The sequence below is a fragment of the Centrocercus urophasianus genome, unplaced genomic scaffold (assembly GCF_019232065.1).
Source record: "Centrocercus urophasianus isolate 14NV4802_14NV808 unplaced genomic scaffold, USGS_Curo_1.0 seq_12, whole genome shotgun sequence".
Classification (NCBI taxonomy): Eukaryota; Metazoa; Chordata; class Aves; order Galliformes; family Phasianidae; genus Centrocercus; species Centrocercus urophasianus.
Window position 1 is genome coordinate 60,536,888 of NW_024884364.1, and position 16,894 is coordinate 60,553,781.

A 16,894-nucleotide genomic window follows, 5' to 3' on the forward strand; every position below is an offset into this window, starting at 1 on the left:
AATAATCTCAATTATTCCTGTAATTAATTATAATGGGTAAAATTGTGTCAAAAGTGAGAGTTGGAAGTTACTGCAGGGCATCTACTGCACCTGCCTTGTTTGCTAGGGTTTGTAACCAAAGCAGGTCAGATACTGGCCACGCTATAGTACAAATGTACTTAAATACTGGTGCATTAAGTAATCCCTTCAGACTCTGAATTAACCCATACAGAAGAGCCTTTGGAAGTGATTTCTTTCTTTCTGGAGCACATTGATAAGAAGGAAGATGAGAAGGAGATTAAGAGTGTAGTCTCACTTCCAAGTAATGGGACCTGTACTTCAAAGGAGCTAATTGGAGAGCAGCAAGTTCCTGTTCAGTTTGGTTCAGTTTTGTTAACACGTGGGGGGTTTGCCATTTCCATGTTAACATGTAGCAGTTTTCCATTTTCAGAGGAATTTTACCAGTGCTATTTTTACAGTAATAGAAAAACGTAACAACAGAAATTGAATCCTCATCCTAATATAGCGTATGATTTTATGCATGGCGAAGAAATGAATTGTTTTGATAGTGAAATGATTTTAGAGTGCCTGGGGATTATTATGTCACATGGTTTGATGATAAACAATTTTAAGGAAATTAATTCCCAAGTCCTTATATGGGCAATGCTCCCACTGCCTGAGGGGCACCGTGTCATAAATTAAGTCTTTAAAAGGGTTGAGGTGCTCATATTTTTTACTGTTTTTTTTAAACTATTTTTTAAAATTGTTGTTGTTTCCTTTTTGTGAGCACTTAATTAGGTAACAACTGATTTTCCACTCTCATCTTTTAATAAAAATTTACCTCTTGGGAGCAGTAAGATATTGAAGGATAACTGCCAGTCAAGGCTACCCATTGTTATTTCTTGTGCACTGAATCTGTTCACATCCTATTATTTAGCTCATTGCTCCATGTGCATCTTGATGATTGTGTTATTTATTCCTGATACATGAAAAAAATGTGTCATTTTTTTCCATGATCGTGCAGAAGTACCTTTTAAAAGGATACTTGAATGCTTTATTGCTTGTCAGTCTGAATGGATTAAATCAGTAATCAAAAAAGTAGAATAATGTATAGCTGAGAGTGTGCTACCCATGGTTCCTGATAGTCCTGTCACAGCAGTCCCTGGCAGAGGGAAAATAATGAAATTTTTGGCTATCTGGTAGTCTCTTTGTTTTCCTTGAGAGGAGGTAATGAAGGTAAGCCTGATAGCACTAAGTCAAACACCCAACAAACACTTTCAGCTTCCCCAACTTCAGATAAAGGCGGCTGTAAGCTGTACGGGCACTTGTGTCTACTAAGGGTTTTGCTGCCTGGATCTGCAAGAGAAAAGGAATGTTTATCCATTTTTGTTGGAAATACCCTTGCATATCATTACAGGAAATCTTTTAATTGTCATGTTCTGTTTTGCTAGCCAGCAGTAACCCTACTAAACATATGATTCATTGTATCAGCAAAGCCAGACTTGCTCAGAAGAAGAGTAGTGGGAAATGAAAATGTTAAAGGCAGCTGTTTCAAGTCTGCTGGTGCAGTCAGGTTACTGTGGTGGTGGTAAAGGAGTCTCTAACAGAAGGCAGACAGTTTTCATTATAGAACCACAAAGTTGTAGGAGTTGGAAGGGACCTCTGGAGATCAGCCAGTCCAAAAATCAGCCTGCCTAAAGCAGGTTCCCTACAGTAGGTTACACAGGAAAGAGTCCAGGTGGGTCTTGAGTTATCTTCAGAGAAGGCAGCCTGTTCTGATGCTCTGTCACCCTCAAAGGAAAGATTTTTTTCCTTGTGTTTGCATGAACTTCGTGTGTTCCAGTTTGTGCCTGTTGCCCCTTATCCTGTTGCTGGGCACTGCCGAAAAGAGCCTGGCCCCATCCACTTGACACCTGCCCTTTAGATATTTATATGCATTGATAAGATTCCCCCTTAGCTTTCTCTTCCCCAGGCTGAACAGCCCCAGGTCTCTCAGCCTTTTAACTAGTGTAAGAAAGCCCTGGGTTTCCTGAGCTGTGCCAGGTTTTCCAGAGGGATGCAAATTCAGGATGCTGCCAGAAAGGAGTAAGCAATACTAGAAGCAATTTGTGTTGAAATTATTCCCAGGCCTCTTCTTATTAGCATTTTAAAAAGATTGTTAAAAACAAATTCTGGATCTAATTATTTTAATGAAGTTAAAACAATAGCAGTACCTGGGGAGGAGGAATAAATTTTGAGTTGTCTTGAGCTGAAGAAACCACATGGAATAAATGGTGGCAATGGGGAGTAGAGTGGGAGGATTTAGAGAGATCTCCCTCTGGCTGGGCTTCTGTGGGGACTGCAACAATGCCATGATTTTTGTCACGAGATGCATGTGATAAAGAAGGTGAGTAATTTACAAAATTAATTGTGACTGCTGCAGTTTTCATCTTTGTCCAAAAACTTCTCAGCTTCTTGTGAAAACATTCAGCTGCTTGCTTGTGGCAGTGGTCTGCAAGAAGTGAATCTGCAAAGGACCAAGTAACTCATTTCTGCTGGGTGGCGGAACTGAATTCGGCAAGTCTGAGGGTTACAGTGGTTCTGGTTTCTGCTCCTGCTATCTCCTCTGCTTCTTCAGGCAGTATTTACTCTACTGAAATAATTTTTATAAAAAGAAGTAATTTTAATAAAACACAGAGTTTGTAAAAGAAGGTTGTTACTGTAACAATCAGTGGAAATCAGCAGAGTGAAGAGGAGAATGTTATAATTATGCAAGATGTGATTTTAATGTACAGATATGCAATTTGTTACAACCTTGGAAAGCAAAAAGTGGCTTTAGAAACAAGACTTCTTTGGAGTTCATATCAGTATAATTTTACTTTCTGTGAAAATGATATGATTAATTCCCCTTCTGTCCATTGGTGCTGTGGAACTTCAGGGCAGCCAGGTGGGACCTGAGGTGTCCACACTGTCTACCTGGAGAGCCTACTCCTTGGCCAATCCCATTGGGCACTTCTTGATCCAGGTGAGAACCCTACAGTAAAGAGCACGACTCTACCCTTGGTAGGCCACCCTGTGCCTGACATTACAGTCACTTGCTTTTCTTGAAGAAAAAATTCAGAAATGATCACTTGTGTTTACTCCAAGAGCAGTTGAGCTGTGGGAAATGTTTTGTTCCCTTTAAATACATCTCTTTGCTATATAGCAGTGGGATATCTAACCTCTATTCTTGGCCTCTGAATGCCCTTGTGTGCGCACTCAGTGCTCTGTATGCCAAACAAAGGAGAGTTCTGTAAGCATGATGGCTGCAGGGAGCATTTCTGCTGCACTTCAACCAGTGCCCTGGTTTAAAAGAGCGGCTGTTCAGGCGACCATACCGGTGTCCTAGCAAGCCTCTCAAGGTTAATTCACGCAGAAGGAAATGTAATTATTTATTTCAATATTGCCCATTTGATTAGGAAAATATCTCAAATTCAGTTCTCTACCTCATCTTTAACTTTTTCCCACCTGCAAGTCAAATTATGGGAACAATGCAAGGAAGGAAGGAAGGAAGGAAGATATTTTTATGCAGTTAATGAAACAGACCCGGTTTGGAAATAATGAAGAACTACTTCTTCATATTAAAGCTAATTATATTGTGATACAATCTTCCTAAGGTAGCAATACAGTTGAATCATCACTAATTGTATTCACTGCTTATGTATTTTCAAAAGGAAGCAGTAATGTGTTATGGAGCAGATGACTGACCATCTTTTTCACTTCTGGTGAACATCACTGTGATAATTTTAGACAGACACAAAAGGCATACCTACATTTGTGGGATATTCTCTAAACACGTCTCTTATAACTTAGCACTGATTGTTCGCTTCCATAACAGTACTAAGAATGAGCAGAGATGAGCTGGAGCTTTTAGGTAAGCTTATTATTTCATGAAGGCTTTTGTTCTTTATCAGACAATTGTACCTCCCCTTTTCCTGTGCTCTTTGTACTTTGCTTTGTCCCATTTTAGCTGAAGATATTTACTGCCACAAGGTAAAACTGGCTGGTAGGCTCGATGCGTCTTGCACAAAGTAAAGCATCTCTGAGCCTGGGCTTTGGGGGGAAAAAAAAAAAGAAAAAAAAAAGCATGAGTAATATCAGCCTAAGCCTTCCTAAAGCAAAGCCCTGGAGACTTGTGGTATGTTTGTAGCCAGTCACGTGATGGTTGTCATGGTATTCTGCTAAGAAAAAGAATGAATAGCTGTGGTAGCATTTCAAACAATACATTTAACAACTAGCAAATGAGAACTGAACCTTGCAGCAAAGCATTCCAATGAGTATTTTATTCATATATAAAATAGATCACCAATTATGCTTCACTAGGCAGACCTGCCTCCTGCCAGTTAAGGAAAAACAAGGTGTAAACTATTAATAATGCTTCATACGTCTCTGTAAATAAGCAGAGTACTGTATAGGAGGCTATCTTTTCTGAGTTATCAATTGGAAGGTATGCCTCAGTTAATGCAATGAACAAACCCACAGTGTGAGGTGTCATTTTTGCACTGCAATAACTTGTTTAAAACATTCTTTTTTTTTCATCTGTATGTATGCACATTGCAAAAGCCACAGCAAAAAAAAAGCTACAGTGTTTATAGCAAAACATTTCTGTTTTTTAATAGCCTCTTCAACTTTCTTTGTCCATATCCATGTGCTGTCTGATGGCTGTTGAGTTACTGAAAGCTCAAACAGGCCTGCAAAAGTCAGTTATTTACAAAAGTGACCAGTGGCTCTCGTGCAAGGCTGTCTTGAATTTCAGGCTTCACTGGTGATGTTCAGCAGGGAGCCAAGAGGGCAAAGATGTTTCCTTGGGCCCACACAAAAATGGAAAAGCCGATTCTCCTCCTTCAGCTCAGCTTGGTCTCCCCAGGACTGGGCCTCAGCAGACAGTTTGCTAGAGGTTTGATTGAGAGTTCCAAACTTCCCTCACAAGAGCTGCTCTGTGCCAGGAAGGAGAAGGAACAGCCCACTTGAGCACAGGGCTCTCTGTATTGATCATCTTACACACAGTGTTTTGTGTAGATGCAGGGGAATGGCAGCACCTCCATCATCTTGCTGTCCAAGGCAGCTATTGCTGTGGAATTGAGCTTAGCACTCCCTTGAACCTGTATCTTGATTAACTTATCATAGAATTGTAGAATCATAGAATCACAGAATGGCTTGGGGTGGAAAGGACCTAAAAATCATCTACTTGCCATAAGCAGGGCTGTGGGCCCCCCCCCCCCCCCCCAGCTCAGGCTGCCCAGGGCCCCATCCAACCTGGCCTTGAGCACCTGCAGGGATGGGGCACCACAGCTTCTCTGGGCAACTTTTGTGTTTATTTCTTAAACCTATTGTGAAATGGTGCTTAAACAACAGGAGCAGACATAAAATTAAAACTTTGATGCATACTAATTTTGATTTGTAAAACAATTATTTTCAGACAAATGATGAGAGAATTTAAAGAGTGTTTTCTTCCAGCTGCTGGGGTTTTTATTATTTTCTTGTTAATGTAACAGAAAGATATGGAGACTATCAATACAAATACCAAGGTATAGAAAGCTGAAATGCATCTCTTCAAATGTATATGAAATCTAATGCACAATAATACAATGCTGTATTTTCTTCTTGGATGAGTAGGAGTGCTTAGACCCTCATCTGCTTGGCAGGGTCTCAGATTCTGTCTTTTAAATGCTGCATGTGTTATTGAGAGAGGCAAAGGACACTAAATCCAAAAGAATTCAAAGGATTATCTTAACTGATGGTGATGAATCCCTTAAAAAAATAAGGAAACATCCCTAATGTTGATGGCAGTGTGGCCTGCCAAGAACTCCCTACTGCTTCAGAGCTATGGTTTGTGACAGAGGGTATCATGAACAAACCAAAGGACTGGAGCTGCTATCTCTACAAGATGAAGCAGATATTCATGAAACATTTGTTCTTTAGATTATACAAGTGTATTAAGTAATATTCACGGTAATTTCTGTGTTATGTGCAAACAGACTTGCATATGATTTCTCAGAAGAACAGGCAAAGAATAAGTAAATATTGAACGTAAGATTTTTGAAGAAAAAAAAAATTGTTCTCCAGTACATAAAAGGTATGTATATGTGCAGCTTTCACATAAAGCAGAAATAATTGTGTATCCTGTAGCATAAAAGAAGTGTGTCAATAGCACTGCTTCTCTAATACATTAAGCTCAGAATGTGCTAAGCTCCCTTCCTGATACCTCAGCACCTAAGGCTCTCATAGGTTTCTCTTTTGATTTCTTTTTTAATTATTTTTTCTGATTTTTGTTCATACGAAACATAGGGCTGTAAGCTCTGCAGGGGGGTGCTGGTGCTAGGAACTGGAAGCATGAGGTTAGCTCCTTCTTGGATTCTGCTGCAAGGTTAATGAATTGCTGGCCCTTCCACCTTCTTTGCTGAAGAAATAACCTGGCTGTGGTGCTGCCAGTTCAGCACCTGCTTATGTTTATGGCCAGGTACTAAAAAGGTCTTTGGAGATAATGTTGTTCACTACGAACAAAATCCAATTTCATGCTATATGCTTTTGCTTTTAACTTTGTATATATGGTAAGAAAATATAAGAAGCTGAATATACGTTTTCTGAAGTTAAAATGTTTTCTGTATGTTTGAAGAGGACAATAATATTTTTTGTTAGTAGCTTTCCTGGTTGTTTTACAGTCATGACAATTTCTCGCTTTACTTCATGAAGCATCTTCATGTGACCAACTCTGAGCACTTGAACAGACTGAGCTGCATGACTGAAGCCACTTGTGGGTGTGCTTGAGGATCATGCCCAGACTCTTTTCATTCACTGCCTTTCCCTGGATGAGCATTTGGAGATGCTGAGAGAATCCAAAACGTTCTTCTGCCAGTTCAGTATGTTACATGATAGGATCCAAAGCTGTGACTTTGACCCTGCAAAGGCGCATACTTATCATATAACTCAAAAGCAAACCACCCGGCCGAGGGGTTGAGGAGTCCGTCTGTAGTCAGGGGGATAAAAAAAGCAACTGGAAAAAGCTGCTGGGGTGAGAAGGCACGCTCTGTCCCTGTGTGCAGTGTACCTGGACACTTCTATCTAAGGGCTGAGTGCTGTCATGATGAAGGAGGGAGGGCTGGGCACCTGCTACTGTACTAAAGCAGATTGCCGGATGCTTCCTTTATGCTTGACCCTTTATGGAAGCTTTGAGCAGGCATTAGTTTTTGGTTGGGAAGAAAAAAACTTGTTACCCACTTGTCGTCAGAGAAATGAGTGGAGGAACGGGGGGTGGGAATGGAAAAACATTGCTATAATTCAAATAAGTTATATATATGTATGTATCCATCAATGATTTTAACTCTTTTGGACAATATTCAAGACCTACATAAAAAATGCCAGATAGCGTGGTGCTGACAGCTGGAGACTGATTTTTTACACAGTCTGGTAGTGATAGGACAAGGGGAGATGGCTTTAAACCAAAAGAAGGGAGACTTAGATTAGTTTGGTTTTTTTTTCATTGAGAGGGCGTTGAGGTGCTGGCACAGAGAGGCTGTGGGTGCCCCATCACTGGAAGGACTCAAGGCCAGGTTGGATGGGGCTCTGGGCAGCCTGAGCTGGTGGGGGGCAGCCCTGCCCATGGCAGGGAGTTGGAATTGGATGGGCTTTCAACCCTTGCAATGCAAATAATTCTGTGATTCTGGCTAGAAACCAATGCCAACAGAAACACAGCTTGGTATGTGTGCAGGTGGGTGCGTGCTGGCATGCAGCAATGGGCTGTGGTTAGTGCTCACTGTGTGAGTATTGCTGCTCTGGAGCAGCCTTCTCAGGAAGTGTATGTTGCTCTGCCCAGTGGTGTGTGCAGAAGAGCAGATGCCAGCATTAATCCTTACTAATGTGCGTTGCGCTGCATTTCAGATTTTGCTGTAAATTGCTAAGTAGTGCTTTCAGGGCTTATGCTACTTCTTCCTGCTCTAAACATCTAACTGCTTTAGTTAGTGGAGAAAGTTAGAAATTATAAATGTATTAGATGCCTGGATGTGAGCATTATCAGAGAGAGTGTTTTTCTTGCCTTTCCTTCTCTGCTCCATCCCACAGACCCAGATAACCTTCAAAAATCACATGCATGACCAGAACTGCTGGACTCACCTGCATGTCTTGCCAGCCTCATCCATGCAAGGCAGAGGGGAAAGCAGGTCCTGCAATGCTGCTTTAGATTCACCCTCTGGCTTACTTGGATTCTTTGCCCTGGTTTACTGGCACCGAAGTAGCAAGTTGCAAGGCTCTGACGTTCTAAGAAATACCGCATCCAGATCCAAACCTCCCTCTTTTATTTTTATTTTTGAGTGAGAACAGATGTTTTGGACAGGCGGGTTTTGTTCCTCTGAAGGGTTTTGAGGGACAGCCATAATGGCAGAATGGCCCATCTCTCTTCAAATGAAGCTCAAAGCCGGTGTGGTTAAGGGAATAAATTCCCTGTGATCCCCTATGGCAGCACTATGCTAGTTTGGCAGTAATTGGATGCTTTAATTTCAGTTTATATATCTTGTTTTCTGGTCAAATACAAGCAAATAACATTGTTCTCTGCAGATTCAGTTCCTATTTGCTTAAACAATGTCACAATAGTCCTTTTCAACCCAGGTCATTCTATGATTCTATGAATATGGGCTTTGTGTGAATGCACTAACAGCCCCTCATGTGCAAATCAACCTTCCCCCTGCGTGCAAGAGGAATATACTCTTGTCTTTAAGGAGGATATTCTGCTCTTTGGCATCTGTGCTTGCTTGATGAGTGACCAGAGCTTGCATCTGTGGAACTAAGTTGAGATATCACAGCTATTTCCAGCAGGTGGCGGATGATAATCGTGCTAGTAACCAAATCTGGGTACAAATGATGTGTTTTCCAGACTGTTTGCTCAGATATTTACTTAAATATACACATTATATAGTAGCCATAAATGTGTTTCCAACATCAATAAAATAAGATTGCATAATTGGAGCAGATTAGTAGTTACCCATGATAGTATGTAATTAAATGCTTGGGAATCAAGTGTGATATGATTTTTATTTTTTTTTTTTAAATTCAGCTTTGATTTTACTTTTTATCTCACAGATCAGAGAAATTGCTTCTATTCCAAAAACTTCCAAATAACCATCTGGCTAATTGTGTTTCATGCTATAAGATTATCTTTGCTCATGCACTGTGATGGGAGAGAGCTCCTCCATGCAGTCATTCCTGGATAATTAGCCTGTGCTAGAAAAAAAATCAGCCTTAAAGCACAGTGCCAAATTGTGCTGCATTGTCTTTCTTAGGTAGCACCTTGCCAACAGAGTTCCCTGCACAAGTGGTCCTACTGACTGAGTGAGGTATGTTTCCATTTAGCAGTCCCTAATGAGGACAGGATTTTGCTCCTTTTGCCCTTGTTGGATGTTACTCATGCCCATGACTAATCCCAGAGAGCTGAATGGAAGCTATTCACCAAGGAGAGCAAGCCTGGCTTTCACATGCTGACCCGCCACTGTTGACTTCAGTGGGAAATGGGATTTTTGACCAAATCGAAGACAACAGGATCTGACCCACAGTAAATGTGTGACTACATGGAAAAGTCTATTAAAAGCTTAGAGCCTCGTGTGGGATAGCTGTGTTACTCACAGTGCTGGTTGTGCATAAATCATGCAGAGCTTCTCCAAATTGATGTAAACTTTATAGCATCTGTCATATATCTTTCTTATGCCACAAAACTGGGTCATTGCTGGGAGCCCGAGAAGTGTTTGCTTTATGGGTGTTTTCGGGTAGGGGCTGGTAGTGTAATCCCTGTGGCTTCCCCCTGGGCACTGTACCGCTCCCTGATGGTGATGGGAGGGAGAAGCTGCAGTATCAGCTATCCTAAGGGTCCCCTTGGAAGAGATACTGCTGGCTCTGCTAAATTAAGGCAATCTGAAGCTTTGCCTTACAGTTGGAGAATAAGGATAGAGTCTTGCGTTGTCCAATTAATTCTCATCCAGAACAGGAAAGAGCGTAAGTGAAGCAATGACATTAAAAAAAAACCAAACAAAAAAGGAAAGTGCTGATTATGGCTACCCATATGCAGTGACTTGTGAAATAGGAACATTTATATGCCTGTTTGCTTAACCACGTATTTATTGTAAACATCAGTATCCAATATTTTAAGAAAAGGCAGGAAGTCCCATTGCTGCTCAATTTTTCTTTCTTAGGATTGTCTGCTGCTGCTTTTGCGTGCTTACAGCAGGTCCACAAAAAGCTGATGTGGGAGAGATGAGAATGGATGCACATCTACTAAACTGCAGTAAAATTTACCACATTTCATTCTTGTATGTAATCACTGTGGGGTTGGTTTTTTTTTCTTTCCCTGTAAGATTTTAATGCAATTTCATTACATTATAATCTTTTATGGAAGAATAAAGGGATTTGTTCCTTAATAGGAAATAAAAGCCAACGGGCTCAAGTAAAGCAGATATAAGCCAGGACACAGTGCTTCTACAAGTTTAACTTGAAGATATTTCATGTTGGTAAATTTCATCAGGATACTGAATGTTCTGTGCTAGCTGGCTGTAGTGACTTGGATTTTAACACAGTTTCAGTTTTTAGAAGGACATCAGGCTGACAGATTTTTAGAAGTGCTGAAGAAAGAGCAAATTGTTCTTTTAAAAAATAATTTAAAAGCATACAACATGAAAATAAATTGTCCTATCTCGGCTATTGTAACAACCAGTTCTCACTGGCCCCTTTTTCCTGTAATTAAAGCCATTTTCTTTCTCTCTCCTGGCCTCTTCCTGGCCCAGCATTGCAGCAACAAGCAGCGAAAATGTGAGATTTTTTGCAAAGGCAAGTGGTAGGAACAGTAGGTAGACTTCTCTTCAGCACCCAGGGTCCACAGTGGAGATCTTTGCTTTCTTCAAGTGTAGTAACCACAGTGTGAACCCCAGTTGTCCTGTTTCTAATGCATAGATCTACTATACTTCTATCCTGAGTGCATACACTGTATGTGTATATCTATGGCGTGCACACAGAGCTCAGTAACAGCCATCGCAATAATGCCTGCTCTTTTCTGCATTTCCTCTTCAATTAAACTCTGTCCCTTCTGTATTTGTGTGAAATCCGTATTTTCTTGTTGTCACTTACTTGCTCCCTTGGCCACATTTTGCTGACAAAACCTTTTCATCATTCTCTTCCTTTCCCTCTTTCATTCCGTGTAATGGCCGAAGTGTTTCTCTTTGCCAGACTGAACATACAGGCTGTTTCTTTAGTCTTTCTTCATTCCTCTGTAGTTATGTCAGATGCAGGCTCCTAATTTGCAGAGACACAGGTAATCCCAGGCTAATTCTTCATTTCCTCCTTTTGTAGGTTCATTATATTTCTGCCATACTTCAGTATGTATGAGGTCTGGGGGAGGGCTGGAGCGCTTTCCTGACCAGTTGATTCTAAGGCGTCTGGAGCAGATTTTTATTGTATTTTTTAACTTTTATTCTGAAGCCAAGCATCTGTATGCTAAATTGGATATTCCCATATAGTCACACTTCTCTAAAGGCCACTGTTTTAGTAGTATCTTACTATTGAGAGATTTTGACCAAAAGTGTAAACAGTCTTTTGATTTATTTTTTTTTCCCTTTTCTGGTAGCATTCTGGAGATGCGGGTCTTCACTGTAACAGTATGGCAACAAAAGCAACTCTTTCAAAACAACAACAACAAAAAACACCCAAAAATCAATGTTCAATGTTATTAACATGCTCAGTAGAATGTTAGGAATTGCTAGAAAAGGAAAACAGACCAAAGAAAAGAAAAATCGTCATTTCATTACATCCATTGGTGGTATCCTCATGTTTGAATACTTTTTTCTTTCCTGTTCTCTGCACCTTCAGGAATGTTAAGTGTCGTGAAAGAAACAGAAGATGATCAGAGGCTTTTGTACAAGAAAAATAAGTGGGCTTTCAGGTCAGGGAAGAAGTGTTGGGGATGTAAAGGAAGTATAAAAATGGCCTACAAGTTCATAACTGCTGCAGGCAATTATAAACAGTTTGGTTATTGGCCAACACTTAAACACACAGAGAAGAATCTTTTCATGCAGTTCATAGCTAAAGCTTGTATTAGGAAGGAGAAAACTATGAACGGATTAAAAAAGTGATCCTATACAGTCACTAGAAAAGCTCTCTCGAGATAAATGCACAGCAACAAGCTTTGGGTGAAGAAATGGCTTATCTGGAGGTTACTGCAAGCTAGGTAATTACGTTGAAAGAAATTACTTGCCCAGTTCCTATACTATGTTATGAAGTATCTGCTAATGCACACTGGAAGACTGAGGACACTGAGCTAGGCAAAAGTCTTCCAGTACAGCTCCTTATGTGACGTGGTCCTTGCAAAGCAGCCTGGCTGTCTATAGTTAGGTGTCTGGCAGAATGGAGCACTGTGGTTAGCGCTGCACAGAATTGCAATGGTTTCTCCAGCTTTCTCCAATATCACAGAATCATAGAATTGTAGGAGCTGGAAGGGACCTCAGAGATCATTGAGTCCAGCCCCCCTGCAAAGCAGGCCCCTACAGCAGGCTGCACAGGTAGGCATCCAGGTGGGTCTTGAATATCTCCAGAGCAGGAGAATCCACAACCCCCCTGGGCAGCTCGTTGCAGTGCTCCCTCACCCTCACTGTGAAGAAGTATGCTTGCAGTATGCTTGTCATGCTGGCAACACTTTAGTCTTTGAAATGTTTAGTTGTGGGTTTGTTTTTCTTTTTCAGATTAAAACAATCTGTAGCGATTTTTCAGATTAAAATGATTTCTATGGCATAACACAGATGTACAGCATAAAACATTTTACAAAAGCAAGGGAGTTGCCACTTCACTTATGGGAAATCATTTGTGGGAAAATGAATAGCACATACATTTCCCTAAGATTGTTTAGCAACTCAGGGGCATAATTGAGAGCAGATTCATGATATCTCCATTAGCCTCTCTATTAATTGTGCACTTTATTTTCTCTCTATTTCCTGAGCACTTCATCTTTTCCCTTACAGGACAATGTCCCTGGTGTGGTTTGCCTGTTTGTTTGTTTTAATCTCTCATTCCCTCCTCTCCCCCCCCCCCCCTTCTTTTTTTTCCCATTTCATCTTGTTTTGAATGAAAGTTTGCTCATGCACACTACAGGCAGATCTGCTATAGGCCTTTTGCTTTCTGGGGCTCATGATAAGAACCTATGAAAATGCTAAGAAGCAGTAATACCACATAGATATAGGTAGCAACTCTGTGGTACCCAGAGGACAGTGGGCTCATATTTTGTTGGTTTCTTGAATAATGCAAAAGGAGATTAGAAAGCTTCTTATATTCTCTTTCCTCCCGAGAGAAAGCTATCACGGAGATCAAGAGAGGAAATGATTTTCTTGCCTGGCACAAATGAGTCACAGAAAATGACCTTCTTTGTAGTCTAATTTAGACCGAAGAATCCTCTGAAGGGCTGGTAATATAAGCCCATATGGCCTGGATGAACAGAAGTTGGAAGAGATATTGTCATTAACAGACTCATTCATGTCTTAAAAAGCATTTCACTTCGCCTGGATTTTTTGATCAGAATGCCAGCAGCTGCAAACCTCATGTTGCATGCACATGTTATCTGTAATACACATATATATGTGATATGTTGGTGTTGAGGTTTCATTTCAACAATGGAGATATTGAAAAAGCAATGCGCATTCCTCGGCTGCTTCTTATAATGCATTTAACAGCTTTAAAAATACATATTCATGCAGTTTGGAAGCATTGATTTCATTTACATTGTTGGACTGCACAGCATGTAGATTTGGAGACAGATGTTTGTCACTAAGGAAGCAAAGAGCTTTTAGCTTCATGTCAAGAAACTAGAGACAACACAAAATAAACAAATACACTGATGCACAGAAGCACTCTCAGAGATCTTCAGCAGAAAAGGGCTGGTAGGAAACCTGAAGAGTAGCAGGGCAGCACAATGAACTAGAAGTAACAATTTGGAGATTCTTACATGAGGAAGCTAGATTATTCCATGGTGAAGAGGGTAAGAAGGCACCAGCCTTTTTTTGCTTCTCTTTTTTTCTTTTCTTTTAACTTTCTGTACTTTTTGAGCAGTGTTTTGTTTCCAGTGTTGATCTACTCTGACTGTTGGTAATCGATTTCATAGGCATCTTCAATGTTTCTTTTATGGTGAGGCACTGAAGTTGGTGACACTGGACTGTTTTAAAGCAAAGTCTGTCTTTACTGTATTTATTTTTGCCACAGCCTCCCCAGACATATCCATGGTAAAGCCAGGTCATTCTGAAAACCAGCCTTTGTGCTGTCCCTGCAGTGAGCCTGGAGGCATAGCCTCAGATAAGCACTAAAGCTCCCTAGACTGCTACTGTGACCCAGGCACACTTTTGGAGTGGGAAGCTTTCTTTTCAGGTTGCATATAGTTATATTTATGAGCAAAGCATTTCAAAGTATTTGAAGGACCTTTTGTTGTACATAATAAACAAATGGGAGTCATGACAGCTTTTTTTAACCAACACCACACACCCGTAAGAAAGTTGCAGGCAACACATAAGGTTGGAACATGAATGGACAACTGTCACAGCAGCAGGGTGAACTTTTCCTGGGCCAAATTTTGAGAGTAATAGGTTCTGACTGAAAGTTGGGGTGCATAGATAGGAGTGCCATGGCTAACTGAGAAGAGCACAGCCGCAGATTGGGAAGGATAGTCTGTTGAGTGTCTGCTGAGAGTAACTCTTACAGCAGCCAATGCTGGGAACAGAATTGATTTTTTTTAATGACTATTTTGGGGTCAACTTTCAGCAGATGAGAAAAGCTTTGACTGGGAAACAAGGTCAATTGAAGTCTTTATGTCCCAAAGGCAAACACAGAAATCAAAGAGAAGTAAAATATTATGAAATATCTGTAGTATTTACAACAAAGAAACAGATTTCTCCCTGGTCTTTTTGGGGAAGATTTATCAGTTCCCAGTATCAGCATGTAGAAGTTTCATTACTGAATCACCATAAGGATACCTTCTTATTTATTTATTTATTTATTTATGTAAGCTCAATTTGTGAGCTTGAATGGGGGTCGGCTTATAGGGATCCTGATAACAGAAGGAGGGAGTGCATCCATTTGCTTATAGCTGAAAGTCCTTATTTCTGCCTGTGTATGGCATGGTGCACAACACTTGTTTGCCATTCATCTTCAGTGAGGTGACTCAGTGGGCCTGCATTTATTTTGTGTAAATATGTTCAAGGTGGTGGCACATGTGTGGTGAAGGAGCAAAATCAACAACCACTGTATATCCCCCTTTTTTTTTTCTTTCTTTTTTTTCTTTTTTTTCTGTGAGCATGTACAGAGTGTTACAGTGTGCATCCTCAAAAACTGTTTGACATATCCAGCATCTGAGAAGCCCAAATGGGCTGGCCGGTCTGGCTCACCATCCTTCTTAAGCATCTTTGCCCAAGGAGGTTGTGGATGCCCCATGCTTGGAGGCATTCAAGGCCAGGCTGGATGTGGCTCTAGGCAGCTTGGTCTGGTGGTTGGCGACCCTGCACACAGCAGAGGGTTGAAACCAGATGATCATTGTGGTCCTGTTCAACCCAGGCCATTCTATGATGGCTCTGATCAGCATCCTTGTAGCTTCTGTTCAGGCCGTTGCTTGCGCTGGTTTCTTGTCCAGCTAGAAAATGAGGCAAAAATAGAGGAGTTAGGGTGACTGTGAGAGGTGAAATTGGGGCTATGGTGGGAAAATGGCAGAGGTTGTCAGGAGTGGCAGAACTGGGGGTATCACAGATAGAGACTCAGCAGGCAGAGGTGCTCTGGTGCTTCCAGTGAGCTGGAAGCGTGAGGGGGAACAGGCTGTATGTACAGGGTGGGTAAGACTGGGATGTGTCACTGAGAGCACATTGCTGCAAGGAGGGAGTTGTGGAAGGGATATTGGCAAGTGGAAACCTGTGCTTTATAAAACCCCTTCGGTAACGTGCACAGAATCTGCTGTCCTCTGTGGAACTTTGTGCCACAGTCTGGCAAAGAGTTCATGTGCTCCTCAGCCCCAGCAACCTGGGGACTTCTGGGGACTTCGTGGTGCCGATTTAAGGAGGTGGACTGGCAGCGCCGTTCGGCTGAACATGCGGGCTGCTCTGCAGCGGCTGCGTCCCGCCGGGACTGCAACACGGCCTTCTCCGCTAAGGAGCGACTCCCAGACAGAGGCCGCCTCCAGAGCGGCTCTCCCTCGGCTCTGCGGGGAGAAGAGTTCCAACACCGCTCCGACTCTCCTTCCCCTCACTCTGAAGCGTGGCCGCTCGCAACGGTCGCTCCGCGCCGCAGCCTCTGCCAACCTCCGGGCGCAGCGGGGCGGTTCCTCGCCCCCCTAAAACCCGGCGGGATGGAGGGGGGGCCGGAGGGACGGCTGAGGCGCGGCGCTCCAGCTGTTGCGGAGCACCGCAGCTCTCCCAACCCTACCCACCCCCCCCTCAGGCAGCGGCCGCTGCCGGGTGCCCTCTGACCAATGAGGGGGCGGCGGCGGGGCGGGCGCTGCCAGCGCGAGGGGCGGGAGGCGGGCGCTGCGCCGCGCTCTGCTCTGTTCCGTTCCGTTCCGTTCGGTGCTGGCTGGCGGCCCCGCTGCGAGCCGCGCGCTGCCTGCTCGTCCGCAGCGAGCAGCCTGCTGCCCCGGCACGGCACGGCCCAACGAGTGTCCGCGGCGAAGGAGCCCGAGCGCTGCCGAGCGGCGGCACCATGGCGGTGGAGGAAGAGGGGCTGCGGGTCTTCCAGAGCGTCAGGATTAAAATCGGTGAGGGCCGGGGGGCGGCTTCCGCGCTCCCTTCGCTCGGAAGTTTGAAGGCGGGCGCGGGGCTCCTCGGGCGGCAGAGGAGATGGGAGATGCTGGTAGCAGTGAGGGGCTGGGGAGTGCTCCGATGACTGCTTGAAGTTGTCCTGCTGCTGA

General features: G+C 42.7%; 1 protein-coding gene across 2 annotated transcripts in view; it reads left to right on the forward strand.

Moving 5' to 3' along the window:
* RASA3 (RAS p21 protein activator 3) overlaps positions 1-16,894 on the forward strand; it is a 176,286-nt gene that overhangs the window by 28,438 nt on the left and 130,954 nt on the right. The window contains exon 1 of one of the 2 annotated variants that reach the window (XM_042810752.1): positions 16,636-16,741. The exons of the other annotated variant lie outside the window; for it this stretch is intronic. Coding sequence (XP_042666686.1) covers positions 16,687-16,741 — 55 coding nt within the window. The 5' untranslated portion in view covers positions 16,636-16,686. Of the gene's footprint in view, positions 1-16,635; positions 16,742-16,894 lie in introns of those variants that run through there. 2 annotated transcript variants of the gene reach the window in all.